The 22,937-nt window shown below is 44.1% G+C and overlaps 1 protein-coding gene across 1 annotated transcript in view; it reads left to right on the top strand.

Annotated features, from left to right (window-relative positions):
• The window catches only part of AARE (acylaminoacyl-peptidase-like protein), a 51,821-nt gene extending 30,755 nt beyond the window's left edge, over positions 1–21,066 (top strand). Inside the window, exons 9-18 of the mRNA XM_086492131.1 lie at positions 17,274–17,356; positions 17,437–17,555; positions 17,624–17,687; positions 17,960–18,146; positions 18,267–18,327; positions 18,397–18,519; positions 19,051–19,248; positions 19,339–19,407; positions 19,720–19,796; positions 20,718–21,066. Coding sequence (XP_086348257.1) covers positions 17,274–17,356; positions 17,437–17,555; positions 17,624–17,687; positions 17,960–18,146; positions 18,267–18,327; positions 18,397–18,519; positions 19,051–19,248; positions 19,339–19,407; positions 19,720–19,796; positions 20,718–20,802 — 1,066 coding nt within the window. The 3' untranslated portion in view covers positions 20,803–21,066. The remainder of the gene's footprint in view (positions 1–17,273; positions 17,357–17,436; positions 17,556–17,623; positions 17,688–17,959; positions 18,147–18,266; positions 18,328–18,396; positions 18,520–19,050; positions 19,249–19,338; positions 19,408–19,719; positions 19,797–20,717) is intronic.
• Positions 21,067–22,937: the final 1,871 nt, after the last annotated feature.

Below are 22,937 nucleotides of genomic sequence, written 5' to 3'. Positions count from 1 at the left end.
TCCATGACCCTGCAAGTTGAGCACCTCTGTCACCCTCTCTATCAATGTAATCTAATACCTCATCTATGTACATACCAAATAAAGTAGGGGACAGTGGGCATCCCTGCTTTACTCCAACGGTGGAATGAACAATGTCGGAATCCCCTTCTGGAGTACGTACATAACTAGGTATTGACCCGTATAAGGCCATGATCCCCCAAATAATCTCTTTGGGGACCCCTAACTCTTGCATCCTGCGCATCAATCTGGCCCTTGGTACTGTATCAAAAGCTTTCCGAAAATCCACAAAGCAACAATACATCCTTCTCCCGCTTGCTCTTCCTTCCTCAATAATGGCTCTGAGCGTAAGAATATGATCTAAAGTGGAATAACCCCTCCTGAATCCAGCTTGTCTTGTTGCCCTTATGCCCTCATTCTTTGCCCATCTACTCAATTTTTGTTCAAGAATGGATGCGTACAGTCATGTCAATTTGTGACCTACCATAATGGTACGGTAGTTCCCGGGTATCGTAGGATCCCCTGACTTGAAAATAGGTACAATAGTAGATAATTTCCAAGATTCAAGTAATCCTTTACACATGACCCGATTAAACAGACGAGCAAGGACTAGATCCCTGGCATGGATCAGATGTTCTGCTACTAAACCATCATGATCATATGCTCTTCTTGTCTTCATCTTATCAATGGCTTTTTTCTCCATTTCCGTAGTAAAGAAAGTACTAGTAGCAGGGCATGGCTCTAGCGGATCTGGTAATGGAGGCTGTCAAGATACCATATATAATGATGTTACATATTGACCCCAAATCTCAGGAGAAGTAATCATCGGAGGCGGTGAGTGCTCGTGAAATAAACGCCAGGCCTCATGTCACAAAGTGATGACGTGGCTACGGACAGGAGAAACCCTAATTTCTGCCAGAAACCCTAAAATTCCTGCAAACCCTTATTTTTGCCAGAAATTCTAATTTCCGGAAATCACGGAAGCTAATTTTTTTATTTATTTATATAATGATGAGTGACGCGAATCTTGCTTTTTACTCTACGCAAGGAAAGGAAGAGAATGCTTTTTTTTTTTTTTAATAAAAAAAGAGAAGAGCGTGAGAGAGAAGAGCTTTTGAGCTCTTATGCTTTTAACTGGAAAGCTTTTGGGGCTCTGCTTTTGGGCATCCCTTGTACCTTTAAATACGTGGTGAGGGCTTCACTTCTCAGAGCATCTGGACGTAGAGTCTGAGAGTGAAACCCTAGCCACACTCTTGTACTTTGATCTGATTAATATAAAAAGAAAGACCGAAAGGGGCGCCAGTCTTTGGGGCCAATATCTCTAGGCACGGAACTCCGCCGGGCCAGTGCAAATCTATTGTGATCTGTGAATTGTTTTGAAGTGGTTATTTGGTGCTGTCGCGGTTGATTCTTGACTTGGAGTGTCCAAGTATGTTACAGTGGTATCAGAGCATGGTCGATTTCTCTTCTATGGGAAATCCAATCCCCGAATTTTTTTTCCGTAGCACCTATGGCTTCAGGCAATGATCAGTCAACTCCCTTTGCATCTGGAGATGCGGGCAGGGATCACAACGAAGATTCCGGTACGGAGTATGGCCCACCTAGGCCTACTCCAGCGGAGCAGTGAGAGATGGAGCGTCGAAAATTGATTGATGATGCAACAAAGATGATGCTCAATTTTGCCAAGGACCCGAAGATGGCAAAATATATGAACCAGACCTCTTTGGAAGAGGTACAGACGGAGTGACAGAGAACCACAACACCAGTCCCGAAACCCGCTCTCAAGAAACCTTCTGCCTCCAAGAAATATACGTAGAAGGAACTGGAGAACGTGGTTGATGCACGGATTGCTCAGCTTTTCGACGTGCAAAAGAAGGACAAAAAGCACGGCAAAAAGCAGAAGAAAGGCACTGACTTCCCGGGAAAGAAACTGAAGAAGTGCGCCAAGTTTGAAGGTCTACCTAGTTCTTCTTCTTCTTCTTCTTCTAACAGTTCTTCTAGCTCTTCAGAGTCGAGCGAAGAAGACAGAAAAAAGCAAAAAGCGAAGCAAGAAACAACGCTTCGGAAAGGGCAAGAAAAAGGCAAGGAAGTCTAAGTCTCGCCCAGTGAGTGACACTTCTACAGAGGACTCGTCTACGGACAGTTCAGACTCTGACAACGGAAACTTTTATGCGAACAAGAAGAATTTTTTCAAAGCCAACCAGTATGACTTTCTCGAAGATAAAAGCAAGAAAGTCCGAGAGTTTAAGGAAGGTGGCCAAGCACTTAAGTTTGATACTTTTTCGGGATACTCCAACGCTTCGAAAGCTTTGTCTTTTATACAACAGTTTGACATCGCTCTCGCGGGAGGACGCTATTCAGAGCACTCCAAGATTCGGAGAGCTGCCTCTTATTTTAAGGGGAATGCTCGCACTTGGTGGTCCACGCTTCTTTTAAGCAAGACTGTGCCAGTTACATGGCTGAAATTCAAGAGGCTTTTTATTTCTTCTTGGTTGACTCAAGAGTTTGAGCGAGATATACGAGTTGCTTGGAACCATCTCCGGATGACCAAGAGCGATACAATGAATTCTTACTGTGAAAGATTCTGGAACTCTTTTCTACCTGCCTCTTCATTCAAGAAGATCTCGTTGAGAGAACAGATTGAGCGGTTTACCTTGGGTCTACCTACAGAGATCCGAGACCACTGCTTGGAACAGAAGTCAGCTTTTATTCAGGAGCTGATGAGTCATGCGAAGCGGGGCTTTGCAATTCACTCTGGCAGTCTGACCTACCCCACAGATGAGGTCACGACACAAAAAACGGACAGACTTCTGGGAACGAAAGTAGAAAAAGAAAGAGCAAGCAAGAGAAAAAGGATGTACGTTCAGAAATCAGATTGAGCGGTTTACCTTGGGTCTACCTACAGAGATCCGAGACCATTGCTTGGAACAGAAGTCAGCTTCTATTCAGGAGTTGATGAGTCATGCGAAGCGGGGCTTTGCAATTCACTCTGGCAGTCTGACCTACCCCACAGATGAGGTCACGACACAACGAACCGGACAGACTTCTGGGAACGAAAGTAGAAAAAGAAAGAGCAACCCAAAGAAAAAGGATGCACGACCCACGCTTACTCCTCAGGAGCGGACTCGCTTCATCAGGGAGGGGAAGTGCTTTGGATGCGGGGAACATGGACATATCTCCGCGAAGTGCCCTAAAAAGGCACAGAAAGAACAGAATGACAAGGATGACGAAAGGCTTGAGAGTTCGAGAGCAGCTGAGGACCGTGTACGAAAAGGCAAGATGAAAACAGGATTGGTTTCAGATTGTGTGGGTACTGATCCCGACACCATGGATGAGAGTACAGAACTTTGCCGAACTTGGGGCAAAGTGAAAGATCAAGAGGCCCTGATTTTCTTTGATGGAGGAGCCAAGGCCAACTTCATTTCACCGGAATTGGCGGCGCGGCTCGAGATTACTCCCGATCGGATGAGACCACTTGCAGAGGCAGTTCTAGCGGCACCCGGCAGGGACGTAGCCATTACAATTGTCATTGGCAAACTTCGGTTGCATTGTTAGGGGTATTTGGGGCATGAGGACTTCTTCATCATGCCTTTGGAGGGTTGTGATGTTCTCTTAGGGATTCCCTGGTACCACAAGAACAACGCCGTGGTCGATTATCGAGCGAGAAAAGCGACTTTGACTACAGAAAAGGGCAGAACAATTGTACTTGATGTTAAACTGAAGGGCGAGTCTGTCCCTATTGTATCCAGACTCCCTATTGTATCGGCTTCGGCCATTTCAAAATTAATGAAATCCAGTCTGTTTGTTTACTCGATCTTTATGAAAGAGTTGAGTGATGATGATAGGACAAATATGTCTAAACTTGATAAAGAATGCCAAGATTTTTCTCCACACTCATACAGATTGCTTTTTAGAGGGCCTGAAGATCAGACCATTGACCTGATACCTGGAAGTACACCACCGAACCGGCCACCCTACCGTGTGAGCCGAGCACAGAATGAAGAGATTATGAACCAAGTGAAAGACCTCTTGGAAAAGGGTCTTGTCCAGCCTAGTACTTCACCGTATTGCTCTCCAGTGTTGTTGGTTTTGAAGAAAGACGGATCTTTGAGAATGTGCATCGATTATAGAGCTCTCAACAAAATCACCATCAAGAACAGATTTTCGATTCCTAGGATCGATGATATACTCGACAGGTTACAGGGATCCTCGTGCTTTAGCAGGATTGACTTGAAGAGTGGATATCATCAGATCAGGATAGCGCAGGGAGACGTCTACAAGAGAGCTTTTCGGACGACTTTTGGGCTATTTGAGTTTTTGGTGATGCCTTTTGGCTTAACCAATGCTCCTGCGACATTTAACCGGATGATGGATAGGATTTTTCGAGAGTACAGGCTATTTGTTGGCACTTTCTTTGACGACATCATTGTTTTCTCCAAGAATGAGGCAGAACACAGAGATCATCTGCTTCAGGTCTTTCAGGCATTACGAGATCACAAGTTAGTGATTAATGCAAAGAAAAGTGAATTTTTCCTACCAGAGATACATTTTTTGGGACACATTGTGTTAGCAGGAGGAGTGCAAGTGGATCCGGCCAAGATAGAGACTATCCGTGATTGGCCGGACTTGAGGAATGTCCATGAAGTTAGAAGCTTCTTGGGACTGTGTTCGTACTACAGGCGGTTCATACGAAAGTTTGCAGAGGTTACTTCCCCTTTACAAATCTTGACATAGAAAGGAGTACCTTTTTCGTGGGGACCCACAGAGGTGACTGCCTTTCAAACATTGAAAGAGAAATTGACTACGGGACCTATTTTGACTTTGCCGAACTTGCAGAAGTCATTTCAAATATACTGTGATGCTTGTGGTCGTAGTCTGGGTGCGGTCTTGATGCAAGAAGGCCATGTCATAGCTTACGAGAGCCGTTTGTTCTCAAGGCCGGAGATGACTGTTGCTAAATTGGCTTTATCTGACAGAAAAATAATTCTAAATGAATTATTGGATTTATAAGTGAGAGGGTTTTCTCGCTTGGAACACCAAGAAACTAATTCTAAATGAATTATTGGAATTTTAAGTGAGAGGGTTTTTCTCACTGGAGACATCCGAGCACAGAGTATTCCTATTGCGTCATTCACAGTAATGACGGGAGCACTGTGAACGGGAATATCTGTAAGGCCACCAAGAACGAGTACTTTTGATGCGTCACATCGGATGGGTGACAGGGAGCATCAGGAAGAAGTATCCGACCATCCGGGAACGGACATCTCTGATGCGTCATAGGATGGGTGACAGAGCATCGTGAAGGGGATTGTACCGTAAGTTCGGTAGGAAGGACTAGGTGATGGGTATTCGTGATGCGTCACAAGGTGGGTGACGGGTGCATCGGAAAGGGGATATCCATAGTCGAGAGGAAATCCGAACTGGAAAGAGGAATACGCGTAAAGACGCAAGCACAAGAATAAAGATGGGTTCTGAGAAGCTCTTCTTAAAAAGCGGAAAATTTGAATGAGTTTTCCGGGAAGAGCAAACGCTTTCCCGCGAGGAATCTATGTTTGCATTGCATTCGTGCATGTGGTTGCATCCAGGGATGCCTGGGAAGTGCTGTGAAAGCATTCATTTTAACTTATAAGGTTTTATTGAGTTTTTGGGCAGGTTCAGACCAATTTTAAAAATATGCCAGCCGTCCACTTAATAAGTGGGCAGCCACTTAGAAAATAAAGCAACAAAACCAGCCAGCGAATTCTCTCTCCCTATTTTGGGTAGAACAAAAAAAAAAACCGCCGCGATCTCTCCGCGAGCAGCTATTCGTGCCGTGGTGAAAGAGCTATAAAAGCACCACATGCCCTCACCGAAGGGAGGTTACCAACGTCAGCAAGAGAAGACTCTGCCGTCAGATAACGCAAGAGATCGCGAGACTCCGAAACACGGAAGTCGCTTTTCCCGCGCAAGAGTGACAAGTATCTATTGTGGATTCGCCATACGAATTGTTGTCGCGTGTTTACATGTGTGTTTGCAGGTACTTCATCACGAAGGAGAAGCGAGAAGGCATTGGCCTACGCTTGGGAATTCCGGGAACGGAATTCGGAAATTGTCTGTAGAGTCTCGACTCTGAGTACAGACGGAAAAAGGATTGAGAGCTCGTCTCTCGGATTTCCCTTACGGGAAGGAACGACCATCGAGTCAGATATTTAGAACGGAGGGGTTTTCTCCGGTTCTTGTGCTTGTAAAAAGATTCTCCCTAATAAAGGATTCTCTTTAAGGGGGGGGACCAGCCCATCTTCTGGTCCCCAGTACTGTGTCGATCTTCTCACTCTCTCTCTCTATTTATTTCTCTCCATATCCTTTGGCTTCAATATTAAGTGATAAATTCTATTTATCCTAGTATATTTTATATTGTTATGCGCTCCCGTGTGTGACAGTGGTATCAGAGCATGGTCTCCTCTCTTTCTCTGTAAAGGAGGACAACTCTGGGAAGATACGGGAAGAAGCCATGACAAGCCAAGAGAGAAGTAAGCAGGCGGAAACCTAAGTCCTGTAGGAAAAGCTCGCAGAGTTGGGGAATTTTTTTTTTTGTCTCTGCAAGAAGTCGACACAAGACTTGGGATTCTCTGAGAAGGCGACAAGAGCATGATGCTCAAGAACCTAAAGAATCCAAGGAGCGGAATGCTCAAGATCCTTCAGAATCCAGAAAATATCCATGAACATTAAACCATAACCATAGCCAAGAAATACTGTCATTTCGGGAAGGATATGAAGAAGATCTCTAGACCTAGGAACACTTCCAGTCAAGTTTGATACTTTTGACGGAAGGGAAGAAGCCTCGAAAGCTACCGCTTTGATTCGACAAGTTTGAAGTTGCCTTTGCAAACGGCAATTTCTGAAAAAGCGTCGAAGATGAGGCATGTGATTCAACACCTCAAGGGGATTGCAAGTACTTAGTGGTATACCAAAACTCTGCAAGGAACTTACAACAAGACTTGGATTCAATTCAAAGCTGAATTTTTGGACAAATTTTTTTCCTCTACGCTTTGAGGAAGGCATCAAAGATGATTGGGATCGGTTTGCCCAATAGGAACACGAGTGACTCAAAGCAAGTAGTGGTTCATTCTTGCCAAGGTAGCTCCGCTCTTGATCCTCTTTGAGGAAGGAAAGATGAAGAAATTCAACAAAGGACTTTTGCCCGAATTTTGTAGACGCATCTGCAAAATACTTTGCAACAGATGGTAGAGTCAGCAATAAAAGATGAAAGTGTACACCTTAGTGTACATAGAATCCAATCCCCGTAGTGGGACGGGAATCATTGAACATAGAAAGTTTGGAGTAAGGGAATTCAATCTAACTCCTGAGTTCTTGAATAGAAGACCCTCGAACTTTAAGTGAGAGGGCAGGTTTTCAATCAAAGTTACATCTTTGAGGAAATCATAAAATGCATTGTGCTTGTTTGCTCTCTTGCACAAGATATGGTTATGTCTAACCAGGACAATCACTCTCGAGTGTTTATGAGAGTAAGGTTGAGTCAGAACATTGTTTTATACGATGAACTGCTTTGCTTAACTATCCGGAAGGTCCATGATTGATTTGGTATCCGGTAGTTCTCCAACAAATTACCTGCTATTGCGGGTAGGAAATTATGAAGAAACCATTCTGAGCTTTCAAGCAAAGAAAAGCTTTCATTAAGCTTGAATACTTTTTAAGTCCACACCCCCTACTCGGTAAGGGAAGACATGGTAGTGCTTTTTGCACAAGTGAAGGAATACTCTCTTTACGAGGGAAGGAACAAGTGACGAATACGGCCTGTGCTCGAGGAATCCAAGAATTATTGATGAGCGGGTTTTGCTCTAAGATCGAGCCAAGGGAGCGTCAAGTTGAGCTCCTTCGCTCTAAGAATCTTACGAAGGAAAGGAAATTTCCCAGGTTCACCGAAACTCTAACACAGCTTAAGAATTATGTACACTTTTGAGTACATGGATAACACACGAAGATGCAGACCTATGCCCAGAAACTGGACGAGAGTTTGTTATACTCTCTTGAGCGCCTTTTTGCGCGCAAGAATATTCCGACACGAGAATCTCTATTTGAGATGTGTTTGGTAGAAGGAATTTGAGTTTCTCTACGGAGAAGAGGTTTTCCGATGGTCTTTGATCATTGAGTACACTATGTGCCTTTACCATTACAGTAGCAACTTTTGGTTGCGGTATATGTTTCTCCATGAACAGGTCAAGTAGCATTTACACGCTGCTGGAATAAATTCGAACTATTCTGTTTGTAAGAATATAATTTGCCAACCGTTTCAAAATGGTAAGAATTACAAATGGGAGAATATCCTTGAGAATCAAAGAGGGTTCGCTCTATTGTGAACCGGGTTTGAATGTACGTTCAGAAAATGCTATGGATTTTGCAAGTCGTCATTGATGCTTGCAAAGATGGCCTCTGCAAGGAAGAGACGTTAATGGACGTCAAGGAAAACACTGCTAGTGGTAATAACTCGCAGGAGAATAAGATTGGAAGGAAGTGCCGCCATGCACAAGGAATCTTCGGATTGGAACCGTCCGCCTACGTTGAGCGACGGCCCGGAACAAGAACCTTCTTTAAGGTGATCGTAAATTGTGAAAGAAAGACATCGAGCTTAATGCTCTATGACTTGGGCATTCCCTATGTGGGAGGACACAAGAGGTTTAATATCCCCAGGACTAATAGCGCAAGGTTATGCGCAAGGACATAGACCTAGATTGATTTCTAGAGGTTTATTCTTCTCGGAATTGAGAAGGTGGAATTGAGTTAACAGATTCTTGGATAAGGAAAACTTCCGATCTGTTGGAAAGACGTGAATGATGAGTTCTTACATAGCTCGTTAGTTTGATGATTGGTGAAGAATATCCTCGAGGTACTAAAGGAAGGACATGAACTGGTAAGGTAAGTATTGAATTATTGAATTCTTGAATTTTTGTTTAATTTAATTTTTAAGTTCTCTTTTGAGAAAGAACTAGCTCAACTCACCCTTGAGCAAGATTTGGAATCTTTCCGGTTTCTCCCCGGCAGTTCAGTTGGACCTCTACAGTTGAGGACAACTATTTATAAGTGAGAGGGATGTTGCTAAATTGGCTTTATCTGACAGAAAAATAATTCTAAATGAATTATTGGATTTATAAGTGAGAGGGTTTTCTCGCTTGGAACACCAAGAAACTAATTCTAAATGAATTATTGGAATTTTAAGTGAGAGGGTTTTTCCACTGGAGACATCCGAGTACAGAGTATTCCTATTGCGCCATTCAAAGTAATGACGGGAGCACTGTGAACGGGAATATCTGTAAGGCCACCAAGAACGGGTACTTTTGATGCGTCACATCGGATGGGTGACAGGGAGCATCGGGAAGAAGTATCCGACCATCCGGGAACGGACATCTCTGATGCGTCATAGGATGGGTGACAGAGCATCGTGAAGGGGATTGTACCGTAAGTTCGGTAGGAAGGACTAGGTGATGGGTATTCCTGATGCGTCACAAGGTGGGTGACGGGTGTATCGGAAAGGGGATATCCATAGTCGAGAGGAAATCCGAACTGGAAAGAGGAATACGCGTAAAGACGTAAGCACAAGAATAAAGATGGGTTCTGAGAAGCTTTTCTTAAAAAGCGGAAAATTTGAACGAGTTTTCCGGGAAGAGCAAACGCTTTCCCGCGAGGAATCTATGTTTGCATTGCATTCATGCATGTGGTTGTATCCAGGGACGCCTGGGAAGTGCTCTGAAAGCATTGATTTTAACTTATAAGGTTTTATTGAGTTTTTGGGCAGGTTCAGACCAATTTTAAAAATATGCCGGCCGTCCACTTAATTAGTGGGCAGCCACTTAGAAAATAAAGCAACAAAACCAGCCAGCGAATTCTCTCTCCCTATTTCGGGTAGAACAGAAAAAAAAAAAAAAAAAAAGGCCGCCATCTCTCCGCGAGCAGCTATTCGTGCCGTGGTGAAGGAGCTAGAAAAGCACCACATGCCCTCACCGAAGGAAGGTTACCAACGTCAGCAAGAGAAGACTCTGCCGCCAGATAACGCAAGAGATCGCGAGACTACGAAGCACGGAAGTCGCTTTTCCCGCGCAAGAGCGACAGGTATCTATTGTGGATTCGTCATACGAATTGTTGTCGCGTGTTTACATGTGTGTTTGCAGGTACTTCATCGCGAAGGAGAAGCGAAAAGGCATTGGCCTACGCTTGGGAATTCCAGGAACGGAATTCGGAAATTGTCTGTAGAGTCTCGACTCCGAGTATAGACGGAAAAAGGATTGAGAGCTCGTCTCTCGGATTTCCCTTACGGGAAGGAACGACCATCGAGTCAGAGATTTAGAACGGAGGGGTTTTCTTCGGTTCTTGTGCTTGTAAAAAGATTCTCCCTAATAAAGGATTCTCTTTAAGGGGGGGGACCAGCCCATCTTCTGGTCCCCAGTACTGTGTCGATCTTCTCACTCTCTCTCTCTCTATTTATTTCTCTCTATATCCTTTGGCTTCAATATTAAGTGATAAATTCTATTTATCCGAGTATATTTTATATTGTTATGCACTCCCGTTTGTGACAATGACAGCACAGATTTATGAGAAAGAGCTTTTGGCGGTTATCCATGCTCTTACTCAGTGGCGGCATTACCTACTCGGAACGGATTTTACTTTCTTCACAGACCATCAAAGTTTGCGCTACTTCTTGTCAGAGAAGCAGCTTTCGGAAAAGCAAATGCGGTGGGCGAACATCTTGTCACAGTTCCACTTCCAGATTGTCCATGGCAGGGATAGAAGAATGTGGTGGCAGATGCTTTGTCTTGGAAACCGTTGATTCTGGCTATTTCTGCGATACATTCTAGGAGCTTCGAGGATATGGTCGATCAGTATGCCACAGATACAGATTTTGCAGATATTTTCACACGGATACGGGATGGGGAGACGGTAGCTGGATACTCCCTTCGGGAAGGCTACTTGATGAAAAAGACTATGTTGTGCGTTACACAGCCGTTGAGCGAAAAGCTTATGACTGAATGCCAGTGTCCACCTTTTACGGGTCACCGCGGCATTGCTACCACCATGAAAGGGGTAGAGAGATATTTCTTTTGGCCGAGACTCAAGAAAGATGTGGAAGAGTTTGTGCGCAGTTGCTTGGTATGTGAGAAGGTCAAGTTTGACAGGCATAAGGCACAGGGATTGTTACAACCTTTACCCATACCCACCCGTCCCTGGGAAAGTATAGCAATGGATTTCATTTTTGATCTCCCGAGAACACAGGGTAGTCACGATGGTATCTGGATTGTTATTGACAGATTTAGCAAACATGCTCATCTCATTCCAGTGAAGAAAACAGTCAAGCCGGATCACTTAGCGAGATTGTTTGTGGCCCAAATCTTCAAATTACATGGCATGCCTGAGACGATTGTCTCCGACAGAGACCCCAGATTTACGAGTTTGTTTTGGAAGGCAATTTGGGAGAACATTGGCACGCGGTTGCAGTTCTCGTCATCGTTTCACCCGCAGACTGACGGGCAATCCGAGATTGCCAATTCAGTGGTTCTAGATTTATTGAAGTCTTATATCTCATATCAGAAGACTCAATGGGAAAGATATTTACCTTTGGTGGAATTTGCCTACAATAACACGATACACTCTTGGACGGGGAAGGCGCCATTTGAGATTGTTGAAGGTGCTGCGAAGGTTCCACCCTTCTTGAGCATGAAAGAATAGATCTTTGAAGCGGATGAATATACGCGAGATCTGGATACGGCTTTTGCCAAGGTTCGGGAGACTTTGCAGAGTTCTCAAGAACGGCAGAAAAAGGTAGCGGATAGCCATCGTCGCGACATGAAATTGAAGGAGGATGATTGGGTGCTCTTACGTTTTGAGAAGGCACGCCTACGAAAGAAAAAGGGAAAGGAGAGGCTTTTCCAAAGCTTAGTATGCGATACTATGGCCCTTGCCAGATTACTGAAAAGATAAATGATGTCTCCTTCCGATTGAAACTGCCAGATACTTGGAGGATTCACAATGCTTTCCATGTGAGTCTCTTGAAACCTTTTAAAGGTGATGTGCCTGATGAGCAACCCGAAGTGGAAGAAAACGAGGAGATCCTTGTTCCTGAACAAATTTTGGCTCATAAGGATACGAAGAATAAGGGTAAAGTTCGAAGGCGGTTCTTGGTTAAGTTCAAGAATTATCCTGCACTTTATGCGAAGTGGATGGAGGAGGAGGACCTAGCAGATACTTCTCAGATCGTGAAACTTTACCTCGATGCTTTTGGTTTAGCATAGTCTACTCCAAACGGAACCTAGAATTGAGCTTGGTCGGAGATCTGGTGTAGTGGGATGCACAAGAGGGGAGTCACTCCGCTCCCTTGTCAACAAATGCCTTGATTTAGATACTAGAGTCACTGATGTCTCTTTGAGCTTCAGGGATATTGAGAGCTGACAGTATTCTGCTGTATGACTTTATGAAATGGAATTCCTGATAATGATACTGATTTGTTCTTGACTTGTTTTGAGTGCAGGAACTGATAGACGAAATGACTGCAGCATTTTGGTCTACTTGTCTCGAATAGACATGGTTGCAATAGGGGTTAGTCAATCGGACATCGATGAGCCGATTGGACCTAGATGTGATTGCTAGCTACATTGCCGATAAATCATGGTCTAAGATCCGAATGAATGTTGAATGTCATGTGATGTCTAGTGATGTGACTGTTGATTTTGTACATGTGCTAGATGTGTGTTCCTAGTACGTAGGTACTAACAGTCAGTGTCTGCTAAGACGGTTTATGGCTTTTGTCGGTTTTGCAGACGTAATCGCGGTCGATTACAATGCTTTCAAGAGGGGGGTATGTCACAAAGTGATGACGTGGCTACGGACAACAGAAACCCTAAAATTCCTGCAAACCCTAATTTCTGCCAGAAACCCTAATTTCCGGAAATCGGGAGGCTAAAAAAGTATTTTTTATTTATTTATTTTTAATTTTTATAATGATGAGCGACGCGAATCTTGCTTTTTACTCTACACAAGAGAAAGGAAGAAAGTGCTTTTTTTGTTAATAAAAAAAGAGAGGAGCTTGAGAGAGAAGAGCTTTTGAGCTCTTATGCTTTTAATTGGAAAGCTTTTGGGGCTCTGCTTTTGGGCATCCCTTGTACCTTTAAATACGTGGTGAGGGCTTCACTTCTCAGAGCATCTGGACGCAGAGTCTGAGAGTGAAACCCTAGCCACACTCTTGTACTGTGATCTGATTAATATAAAAAGAAATACCGAAAGGGGTGCCAGTCTTTGGGGCCAATATCTCTAGGCACGGAACTCCGCCGGGCCTGTGCAAATCTATTGTGATCTGTGAATTGTTTTGAAGTGGTTATTTGGTGCTGTCGCGGTTGATTCTCGACTTGGAGTGTCCAAGTCTGTTACACCTCATGTGAGTCCTGACTCAAGAAGAGTTGATATAAATCCTTCTCCAGTTTGGCTAAAAATGCCCTTTTCTTGCGAGGTACTATACGCCGAAGAGCAATCCGAGACTGCTTAAATGTGATGATCCCAAGTGTAAGCTCTTTCTAGACCTGGGTTCTCGTCTCTGTGCATTCCTCGTCATACCAACTGTTTTGAGGCATGCTCCTAGATCCTCTCTTTTGATCAGGTTGAGTATGTGGGTATGCCTCTTGTGCTGCTCCATGTAGTATCTCTGTTAACTGAGAAGTAATCTCCTCTACAGTATATACTGGCTCGGCTGCCCACATCCTATTATAGATCTTTTCCACATAGACTGAATCAGTCTCTGGCGTGAAAGTATATCTTATGTGTGTCTTCTTCCTTTGTACTTGAGAGGCATTGTATTGGAAGGAGATTGATAAGGTCAAGAGAGCATGATCCACTGCAATCCCAACCGGTCTAGGTCCCACCTTAAAGTCCTCGATACTAGAAATAAAGCTTCGTGAAGTCATGACATAATCCACCGTACTGGCCCCATGCCTGTGCAGGAAGCATGTGAATCCCCCAGATAAAGGGAAATTCTCTAGACCATTAAGTATGGCCAAACCATGTATAGTTGCCATCTCCATGAGATGTCTCCCATATTCAGTGTGTTCTTTATCCTGTGAGTTTCTAGTAAGCCCCCTCTGTGATAAATCCACTTCTCTGAGCATTTCCTCATAAGTATCATAGAATACTGCTTGAGAGTTGGCCGTTCTGGCATTAAGGTCTCCTAAGAGAACGATGTCTCCATCTCTAGAGACCTCCCATATGTCATTATTCAATATGGAGAAAGGGGACTGTCCTTTAGGTGTGAGGAGTAGACTGATGTACTTGGAGGGAAGTAGCATATAGAAATATATAGAAATCTTACCTGTCTCGGCTCTCATTCTCACCCACATATACCTTGCTTGCTCATCTTTCCTGATAATCTGTAGTAGTGGTTTCAGCTCCTCTTTAAATAAGACTGCTACTCCTCTTGAACCCCGGCTACCCCGTAGAGATCTCTTGTCTGGTCGACCAGCTGTTTCCCATAAATAACCCTTCACATATGGCATAAGCTGTCCCGGTATCTAGTGTGTCTCTGAGTAGAAAACTATGTCTCTGTCCCTAAAGCTGTCTTCAAAGGCACCTACATCTAGCCTATATGATCCATTACAATTCCACGCCGCTATTCGGAGCGTCGCCCCATAGGTCTCGCACCGTCATGATGAGCGCTTTTCCAGAACCACTACTTTCCCTCCTCTATAAAAGGCGATTTTCCCCTTTTCTCTTGCCGCCCTGATCTCTGGCATCAACTCTTGCATGTGTGCCACTTGTGCCAATGTAAGGTCATCTCCCAGGAAAATACCGGTTTTCTTAAGAGTTGGCCTCTTCTTTAGAAATTCTTTCCTTATTTCTATATTCGGGAAGCGGAGAATAAGTGCCCTATCCTTTACGTTTTCCTTCTCATCGATTCCTTTCTTGCCCACTCTCCATGCACTTGTGTGAGTAGGCTCTATGATGCCCATGCGTTGTAGCAGTTCCTTCACTTCGTCATCTACATTCATGTAGAGCCCGATTCTTCCTTTTCTGCTCTTCCTCAATGGTCATATTAATAATGGTGGAGGTAGGTGTGGTCTCGGGCATCTGGGCCTTCCCTTTCTTCACATCTTCAATCCATTTCTCTGCTTCATCAACCTTTTCTCGTGTCTTCAAAAGACGTTCCACCCATGAAGATGCCGTTTTCGATTTCTTTTCATCTCCTTCCCGTAGAGCTTTCATCTGATCCTTCATGTCCTCGAGCTCCTTTAGCACCAAAGGTTGGTCGTCTCCCTTCTCCTCAGTTGCAGATTTGCAAGCCGCAAGTTCTCCTTTTAGCTCCTCGATTATTGCATCTTTTTTCCCCATGTGCTTTTCCATATTTGTATTCCATGCTTCAAAACTTGCTACTGCCTCATCGAGTTTCTTTTGCATAACGCATTCTGTTACATTTACTTCGGCCTTGATTAGGTTTCGTCTTTCCTTTTTCAAGATCTGAATTTCCTCATTCTGTATCCCCCAGATCTCTCTCCTTAGTTCTCTCATCATGTCTCCATACATGGAGTTCCTGTAGCTCTCAGCGCTCGTGTGCATTTCCTTCCTAATGTCATCCCTCATATAGTTTAGCTCTGATTTGAGCATCACCTGGACCTTCTCCATCATTAGGTCATCATGTATCCCGGAGGTTTTCCCAACTCATAAGGATCCTGGTGATAGTACAGTATCTCTGTTTCTCCGTTTAAATGTAGTTGTTGTTTTTTTTTGGGGTGGTGTAGCTATCTACACCCGGCCCTTCCCCTTCGGTAGGCGGATCCATCGAACCCAAGCCACAAATGTGGCGACCCCTGCTACTTATGGAATCTTCGGCAAAGGCAGCGCCTGTCTGCAGCTGTGGTGGCGCCCAAATTCGGCAGCCCTTCGGGGTGGCGCGCGGCAGCGCCCACAGAGAGAGAGAGAGAGAGAGAGAGAGAGAGAGAGAGAGAGAGAGAGAGAGAGAGAGAGAGCCTGAGCGCTGCCAATGGCACACACCTACGCGCTGCTCACCTGAGAGAGGACGAACCTACTCACCTGCGCGCTGCCAATGGCACACACCTACGCGCTGCTCACCTGAGAGAGGACGAACCTACTCACCTGCGCGCTGCTGATGGCACTCACCTGTGCACTGCTGAGAGAGAGAGAGAGAGAGAGAGAGAGAGAGAGAGAGAGAGAGAGAGAGAGAGAGAGAGAGAGAGAGAGAGAAGAAGAAGAAGAAGAAGAAGAAGAAGAAGAAGAAGAAGAAGATTTTAACGTCGTAGGAATCTATCCCAAGAAATCTCAAAGATCTATCCGACGAGAGTTGAACTCAAGACCTGTGAGAGAGAGAGAGAGAGAGAGAGAGAGAGAGAGAGAGAGAGAGAGAGAGAGAGAGAGAGAGAGATGAAATGATATATTAACGTCTTCAAAAGGCCAAAATGACCTATGAGACCATCAGATACAAAGTGGTGAATCTAAAACAATGTCTGAAGTACAAGTACAAAAAGTACTGAAAGTAAAAATGAAAACTGAAAATGAAGTGTGAAATGTGAAATGTGAAAATGTAGAATAGGCCCTCAATGACAATCTGGGTGTCGTGCTAGAATGCCTCTGATCCTCTGTTGGAGTCTCCATCGATGGAGTGTGCTCCTGTGTCTCGGTCGTGGTCGCTCGATCTCCCGAGCTCAGTCGCCCTGTCAATGAGGTGCCTCTCGTATGAATGCGGGTACAAACCTGTGCTGGTGGTTGTTCTCTTGGCTCCCTCGATCCAAAGAAGTTTGTGATCCTGATACCTCATGACTCTATCTAGGGGTCCAAAACCCTCCCTGAATAAGCAATGGAAGCGCCCTCGTATCTCATAATACATAGTGCAGTGGCATATGTAGTGTAGCTCTGTCTCTGGCTCCCTACCGCATAGTTGACATATCCTAGACTCCGGCGGTATCCCTCTGAATCTACCCGTCTCAGTCTCCAGCTGGTGTGAGGATGTGCGCATCTGACCAATAGCACATCGCAGACCATGAGACAAATGAGTTTCCATGTAGCTCGGACGAGTCACAAACCCATCTCCTGAAAGTTGGAGAAGGTGCTCTTTGTAGAAAGCCATCTTCGTGCCCAACTCCTGCATCGGCTCTACCCATGTCCTCCTGGTGTCCAACTGTATTAGAGAGAGAGAGAGAGAGAGAGAGAGAGAGAGAGACAGAGAGAGAGAGAGAGAGAGAGAGAGAGAGAGAGAGAGAGAGAGAGAGAGAGAGAGAGATTAATTAATACTGCAGAGGGGATGTATATCGCGTTACACCTGAGAATGATGGCTCATCATGGAGCATTCTTTCTTTGTATGATGACTACATACTAGCAGGTATATGATGTTTCTGAGGTGCTCAGCACAATCTGCATGTAGCAATTTTGTGCTATTTAAGTGATACGCTCTCATGTCAGCTAGAAGCAGTTTTGGCGAGCCACACAGCTTGAAGCTGGGAGTACCAAGATCATCATCTGGGGCTAAGACTTGGGAATGGTTTGATTTGTGCAATCCTTACTTAAAGCTGTCTGACCAGGTAAACATCTCACAAGAACAGCATTAAGGTATTCTGCTGAAATATTTGCTAAGCTGTGTTCCTTACAGGTTGAGTCTATTCTGTCATCAGTCTCATATGAGACCATGAGTATCACTGCTCCTTCTGATAAAGGTAATAAAATTTAACTTGGCTACCCTTCGATTCATTAATGTATCAATGAAGCTTGATGTTCCCTATATGAAATAGGAGTGTTGCATTATGTTTAGTAAGATACATGAAAGCATTTTAAATTATTATAAGGGACTTTGATACAACTGTTTTGGTTGAACATAATATGCAATCTTAGTAAATTGAAACTTTCAACGTGCAAAAATTTCCAGAGAAAAGGGACAGAAGGGGGGAAGGGGTTGCAACTCTTTTCAATAATCGTATATTGCTTGCAGGCTTGGAACAGCATTATGAAGCAATATTTGTCACAGCTTCAAGAAAGGATTCGAATGATGCACCGGCAAAACGTCCATTGGTCGTGGTGGTACATGGAGGTCCTCACTCTTTGTACACTACTAGCTTCTCTAAAGCATATGCTTTTCTTGTTGGGTTGGGACTCAATCTGCTCCTTGTAAACTACAGGTACTTTAAGCTCAAATTGCTACCCAAATAAGAAAACTTATGAGGCTTTGTTCACTGCTGTCTATTTTCACAAGCTATTGCGGTCTGTGATGTTAACATCTTAATAAGACTGTTTTACAGAGGTTCCTTGGGATTTGGGGAAGAGATATTGCAATCACTTCCTGGAAAGGCAGGCCATCAGGTGAGTGTACTAAGTTAACAAAAGCCATTTTTAATATGAATTGGTTGATGTGTTTTTCCTTCAATGCAGGATGTTGCAGATGTTCTTGGAGCTTTGGATCTTGTTGTTGGCAAAGGCCTTGCTGACAGTGACAAAGTTGCAGTTCTTGGTGGATCACATGGAGGGTTCCTATCTGCACACTTGATAGGACAGGTAAGGTTTCTGTTTCTGAATCAGTTTCAATTTTTGAGTTTGAGAATTTTCATAATTTAAAAATAATTCTGTGCCTCTGGCTTCTCTGCAAGCTCACAGTTCTCTTTAATGTCCTGTTCAATATGCTCGTCCTATCATGCGTGCAAGATAACTTGCAGTTTGAAGGCTAGGATTTTGCAAGAAATTCTTCAAAATACCCTCATAACCGCAATGTGAATACACATCACAATTTTTTTCTGTCTTGGTAGCTCGAACATAGCTTTGTTTACTCATTTCAGCCTTTTAAACACTCATACCTTTGCATAGCTTTGGTGGTTCAGTTGTTCTCTTCCTCACATTTTCTGGTAAGAATAGTCGTGGTGTCATTTAGAGGGGGCTCATGGCTTTGTTTCCGTGTTGATCAACAATCTCTGATGTTGTCATGTCTCATATTCAATTATGAAACCTTGGCATCAAATTTAACTGTAGTTATTCTGTAAAACAATGCTATGCAGATTATTTCTAACAATCTTCAGAAGCTTATGTTTACAGGCGCCTGATCGCTTTGTCACAGCTGCCATTATCAATCCTGTGTGCAACATCTCCTCAATGGTTGGTACCACTGACATTCCTGACTGGTGCTTTGTGGAAACATATGGGAAACCTTGCCTTGATGCTTACTCAGATGCCCCTTCACCTCAAGATCTAGAAAAGTTTTTTCTTGCATCACCGATAGCTCATATCAACAAGGTACTTACACCAGGGTGATTTTATTCTGCTGAAAGGCAATTTAACTCTACTTAGTTCTATTCAAAATGGGATCTTTGGGCTTGCAAACAGGTCAAGGTTCCATCTCTGTTCTTGTTGGGAGCTCAAGATCGAAGAGTTCCCATTTCTAATGGGTTTCAGGTGTTGTTCACAGTTCCCCACTGCATTTGGTGTTGGTTGATAGGTTTATTGCATCCTTGTCGCAAGTAAAGCTACGTGGTCTCCCTATTTGAAGTACTGAAAGTCCTTTATAGATATGGATTTTTAAATTTATTACACACAGCATTTGTTATAAACACTTCAACATTCACTATCCTGTCTGCATGGCTCCCACTCATGGACACATCCCCATGCCACAGACACATCTATGCTTACTAGAGCGAAAAATGATTGCCGTCGAGTTCATTTTTTGTGTGACTTTTGCTCTAACATTGTATCATGTTTCATGCACAGTATATACATGCACTCCGGGCACGTGGTTTGAAGGTGAAGGTGATTGTTTTTCCAGAAGATGCACATCCTATCGACAGGTAATTAGTTGAACTGATTAGTGTATGGAGGGATTTTATCACTCAAGGAAATTCCCCATTGCATTTCTATGTCAACAGTTAAGAAATTCGGACCCAAAGTTTCGGAGAAGCATGATAACTAGGTGAAAACTCACGATGGCCCCCCTAAAGAGGTCTAAATATGAAAACAAGGCGTGTGGAGATGGATGCTGGCGCTGCTTTTCACTCTGGTTGTAGAGAGAGAAATGAAAAAGAAATGATATATTAAAGAGGGAGAAAGGCTTTGGCCTCTCAACCTAGGGGCTGTGGGTTCAAATACCCCGTTGGGTCACACTCTAGAGGGACACCTTGTGCTCACCTGGTGTTCACGTTGCTAGGGCTCTTGCCCTTGGACACTCCAGTGCATCCTCCTCCTGGGGTGCGTCAACCGAGGAGGAGGTTCCTAGCTGGTTGCTAAGAGCTCTCTCCGTCGTTCCCAGCACGTGGTGCATCAACATGGCTAATATTTGGAAGGGATAAGCACCTCCCCCTGTGGGCTCTCTGGTGTGTCGGAAAAAAAAAGAGGGAGAAAAACAAAACATACTTCCACAAATTTGAAGGGTACTCCGTTCTACATGGGCTGAAGCTCCCTAGGCAATGAGGCATACACCATCGATGCCTTTCTGCCGAAGGCTGTGCCAATAAACATAAGAGGTAAAAAATTGGTTATAGAGCAAAGATGAGATGAAGATTAAAGTATTCCACAAATATAGAGAGAATTTGGAGGAGTTCAGTGTAAAAACCTTCAATTTTTCCCAAAACTTTTTGACAAGTTTTCCAAGTTTTTAGATCAAAAAAAGAAAATAGAATTGCACTGATGCCTCAGATGTGCCAGAAGGATTTTGTGGCACGGTTGCACATTAAATGTGGATGGTACTCACAATTCCTCTCTTTTTGCTGCAGGCCACAGTCAGAGTTTGAGGTTTGGCTCAATATCGGAACATGGCTAAAATTTTATCTGGAAAGGAAAGGCGAGGTTCCCACATAGGTGCAGCTGAGTATTCCAACGGAGGAATGGAGGAAAATTATTGCATCATTCCTCCTTTACTTACATTTCATTCTTGTGCCCCATACAAGCCATTATTTTTCTGTCTGTGCTAAGTGGCTCAATCGAAGATTGAAAACTCATTGATGCAAAGTTGTCATCCGATTATTTGATGATTCAAGAAGCCAACAGAAGTCTTCTATTTTTGGCCCTGTCCAACGTTGAATGGAGGAATAAGGCATAATAACGAGCCATGTGTTGTATTTATTGACTGTCCATTATCCACTAATATTTCGTCATGTGGGAGCAATCCTTAACTGATAATGTGCTCCTGCTCCCTAGGGCCTAAGCTCCCATCTACCTTAAGGATGAAGGGAAGGCTGCTCTCTTTCTCTCACAATGCATGTGTCTGATCTAGGCAGGCCTGGTTCTCAATATCCCTTGTTGCTTTCCGGATGCCTCCTCTCTCTGTTGTGGTGCCGACATGGAGACGTTTAGCAGCCCCGTTGGAAAAAAGTGCACACAAGCCCATCACGCCCCTGCCCTTCCTCAATGGTCGAGTGAACGATCGTATCCCCCCCCCCCGGTCCACTATCTCACACAGGGTCACCTAAGTTCAGGGGGGATGTACGGGTTTGATCTCCGCCATCTGATCGCCACGGTGAACTTAGAGTCAACTAGGGGCAAAATGGCGCCCCAAGTTCACCTCTAATTCAGTGGTCTCGCGGGGTGTGGGTCGAACCAGAGATCTCCCGGTTGCTGCACAAAAGCCCTACCGTCACGCTAGCGTGCTTCAATGCGCATGTTGGCACAACAAATGGTGAAACCTTATAAGGTTTACCCAATAAGGTTTACCCACCTCTAGTTCATTGGGGCGATCGGACGGTCGAGATCAAAGCTGCTCCGTTCCCCCAAATCTGGGCCCTAGATCCCCTCTGGGCGAGCCCCCGTGTGAGCTAGTAATCACCACCCCCACCTGCCCACCCTCTTCCCCTTGCCCTCCTTTGGTCACATACCTTGTTTGTAGACCTCTCTTGTGCACTCTTGATTTGGACATGTGGCAGGCTCAACTCACTCTTAATTTGGGCAACCCATGCGTGATGATATGGTTGCCACACTTGGATGTATCAAGGGTGGGTTGGACAACTTCATTGCAGCCAAGACCCCTCGTCTAGGTCTCTGAACCCGTGTCTTAGGATGACACAAAGGAACTCTTGACTAAAGCACTACAACCATAACATGTTGGCGCTACGTATATTATCTACTGCCATAGCCTTAGTGTGTGAGGATAAAGGAATGAGGTGAGGAGTGCTAGCGAGAAGAGATAAACATTGAGAGGGAGAGAATGGTGTGTGAGGATAAAGGAATGAGGTGAGGAGTGCTAGCGAGAAGAGATAAACATTGAGAGGGAGAGAATGAGAGTATGACCCAAGCGAAATAACTCAATAATTGAAGGGAATGCTTATACAATTAATGAATGAGAATGAGACCAAAGGGTCGTCCATGTACTAGGATAGTGACTTTGAACATTCAAGCGATAAATCCTCCTAAGTATCATTGTCCTCAATAATCGACAACTTAGCTATCATAGCCTCTCTCCAATGAAAGTGAGACATAGCCTGCTCTACAAAACCGGGCCCATGCATATTCCACAAGTGGCATAAATCACTTCTTGTGAACTGTGAGTCACCCAATCGAGAGAAGCTTGCTGAACAATAGTAAAATTAAATAATCAAAAAGCTCAAAGTAGAGCGTGAACGAGGAACCTTCACCATGGTAGAGGATATGGGGGTAGAACTACCATCTATCAACTCGAACAGAGTGTAGCTTATGTATCTAACAATTGTAAGGGGCGACTTTAGTAGACATGTTATAAACAACACTTTAAGGGGGTAGTGTCAGAAAAGATTGTGCATGTTCCGTGTGGATAACACCCCTTACTAGAATATAGCATATTCAATGGAATATGCCATCCTCTCAGAATGTTCTAAATGCCAAAGGAATATCTATGATAAAGGAAGTCCCAATGGCATTTAGGAAAGTTCTTGAAACTTCTACAAAGATATATCCCTTGATATTTTCTATGAATATTTTTGCATGGAAAATAGGTAGAATTGATGTCTTTTGGCTAGGATGTT

Source organism: Adiantum capillus-veneris, chromosome 20 (genome assembly GCF_014529385.1).
Source record: "Adiantum capillus-veneris isolate H3 chromosome 20, ASM1452938v2, whole genome shotgun sequence".
NCBI classification, from domain to species: domain Eukaryota; kingdom Viridiplantae; phylum Streptophyta; class Polypodiopsida; order Polypodiales; family Pteridaceae; genus Adiantum; species Adiantum capillus-veneris.
This window is presented reverse-complemented; position numbering and strand designations above follow the sequence as displayed.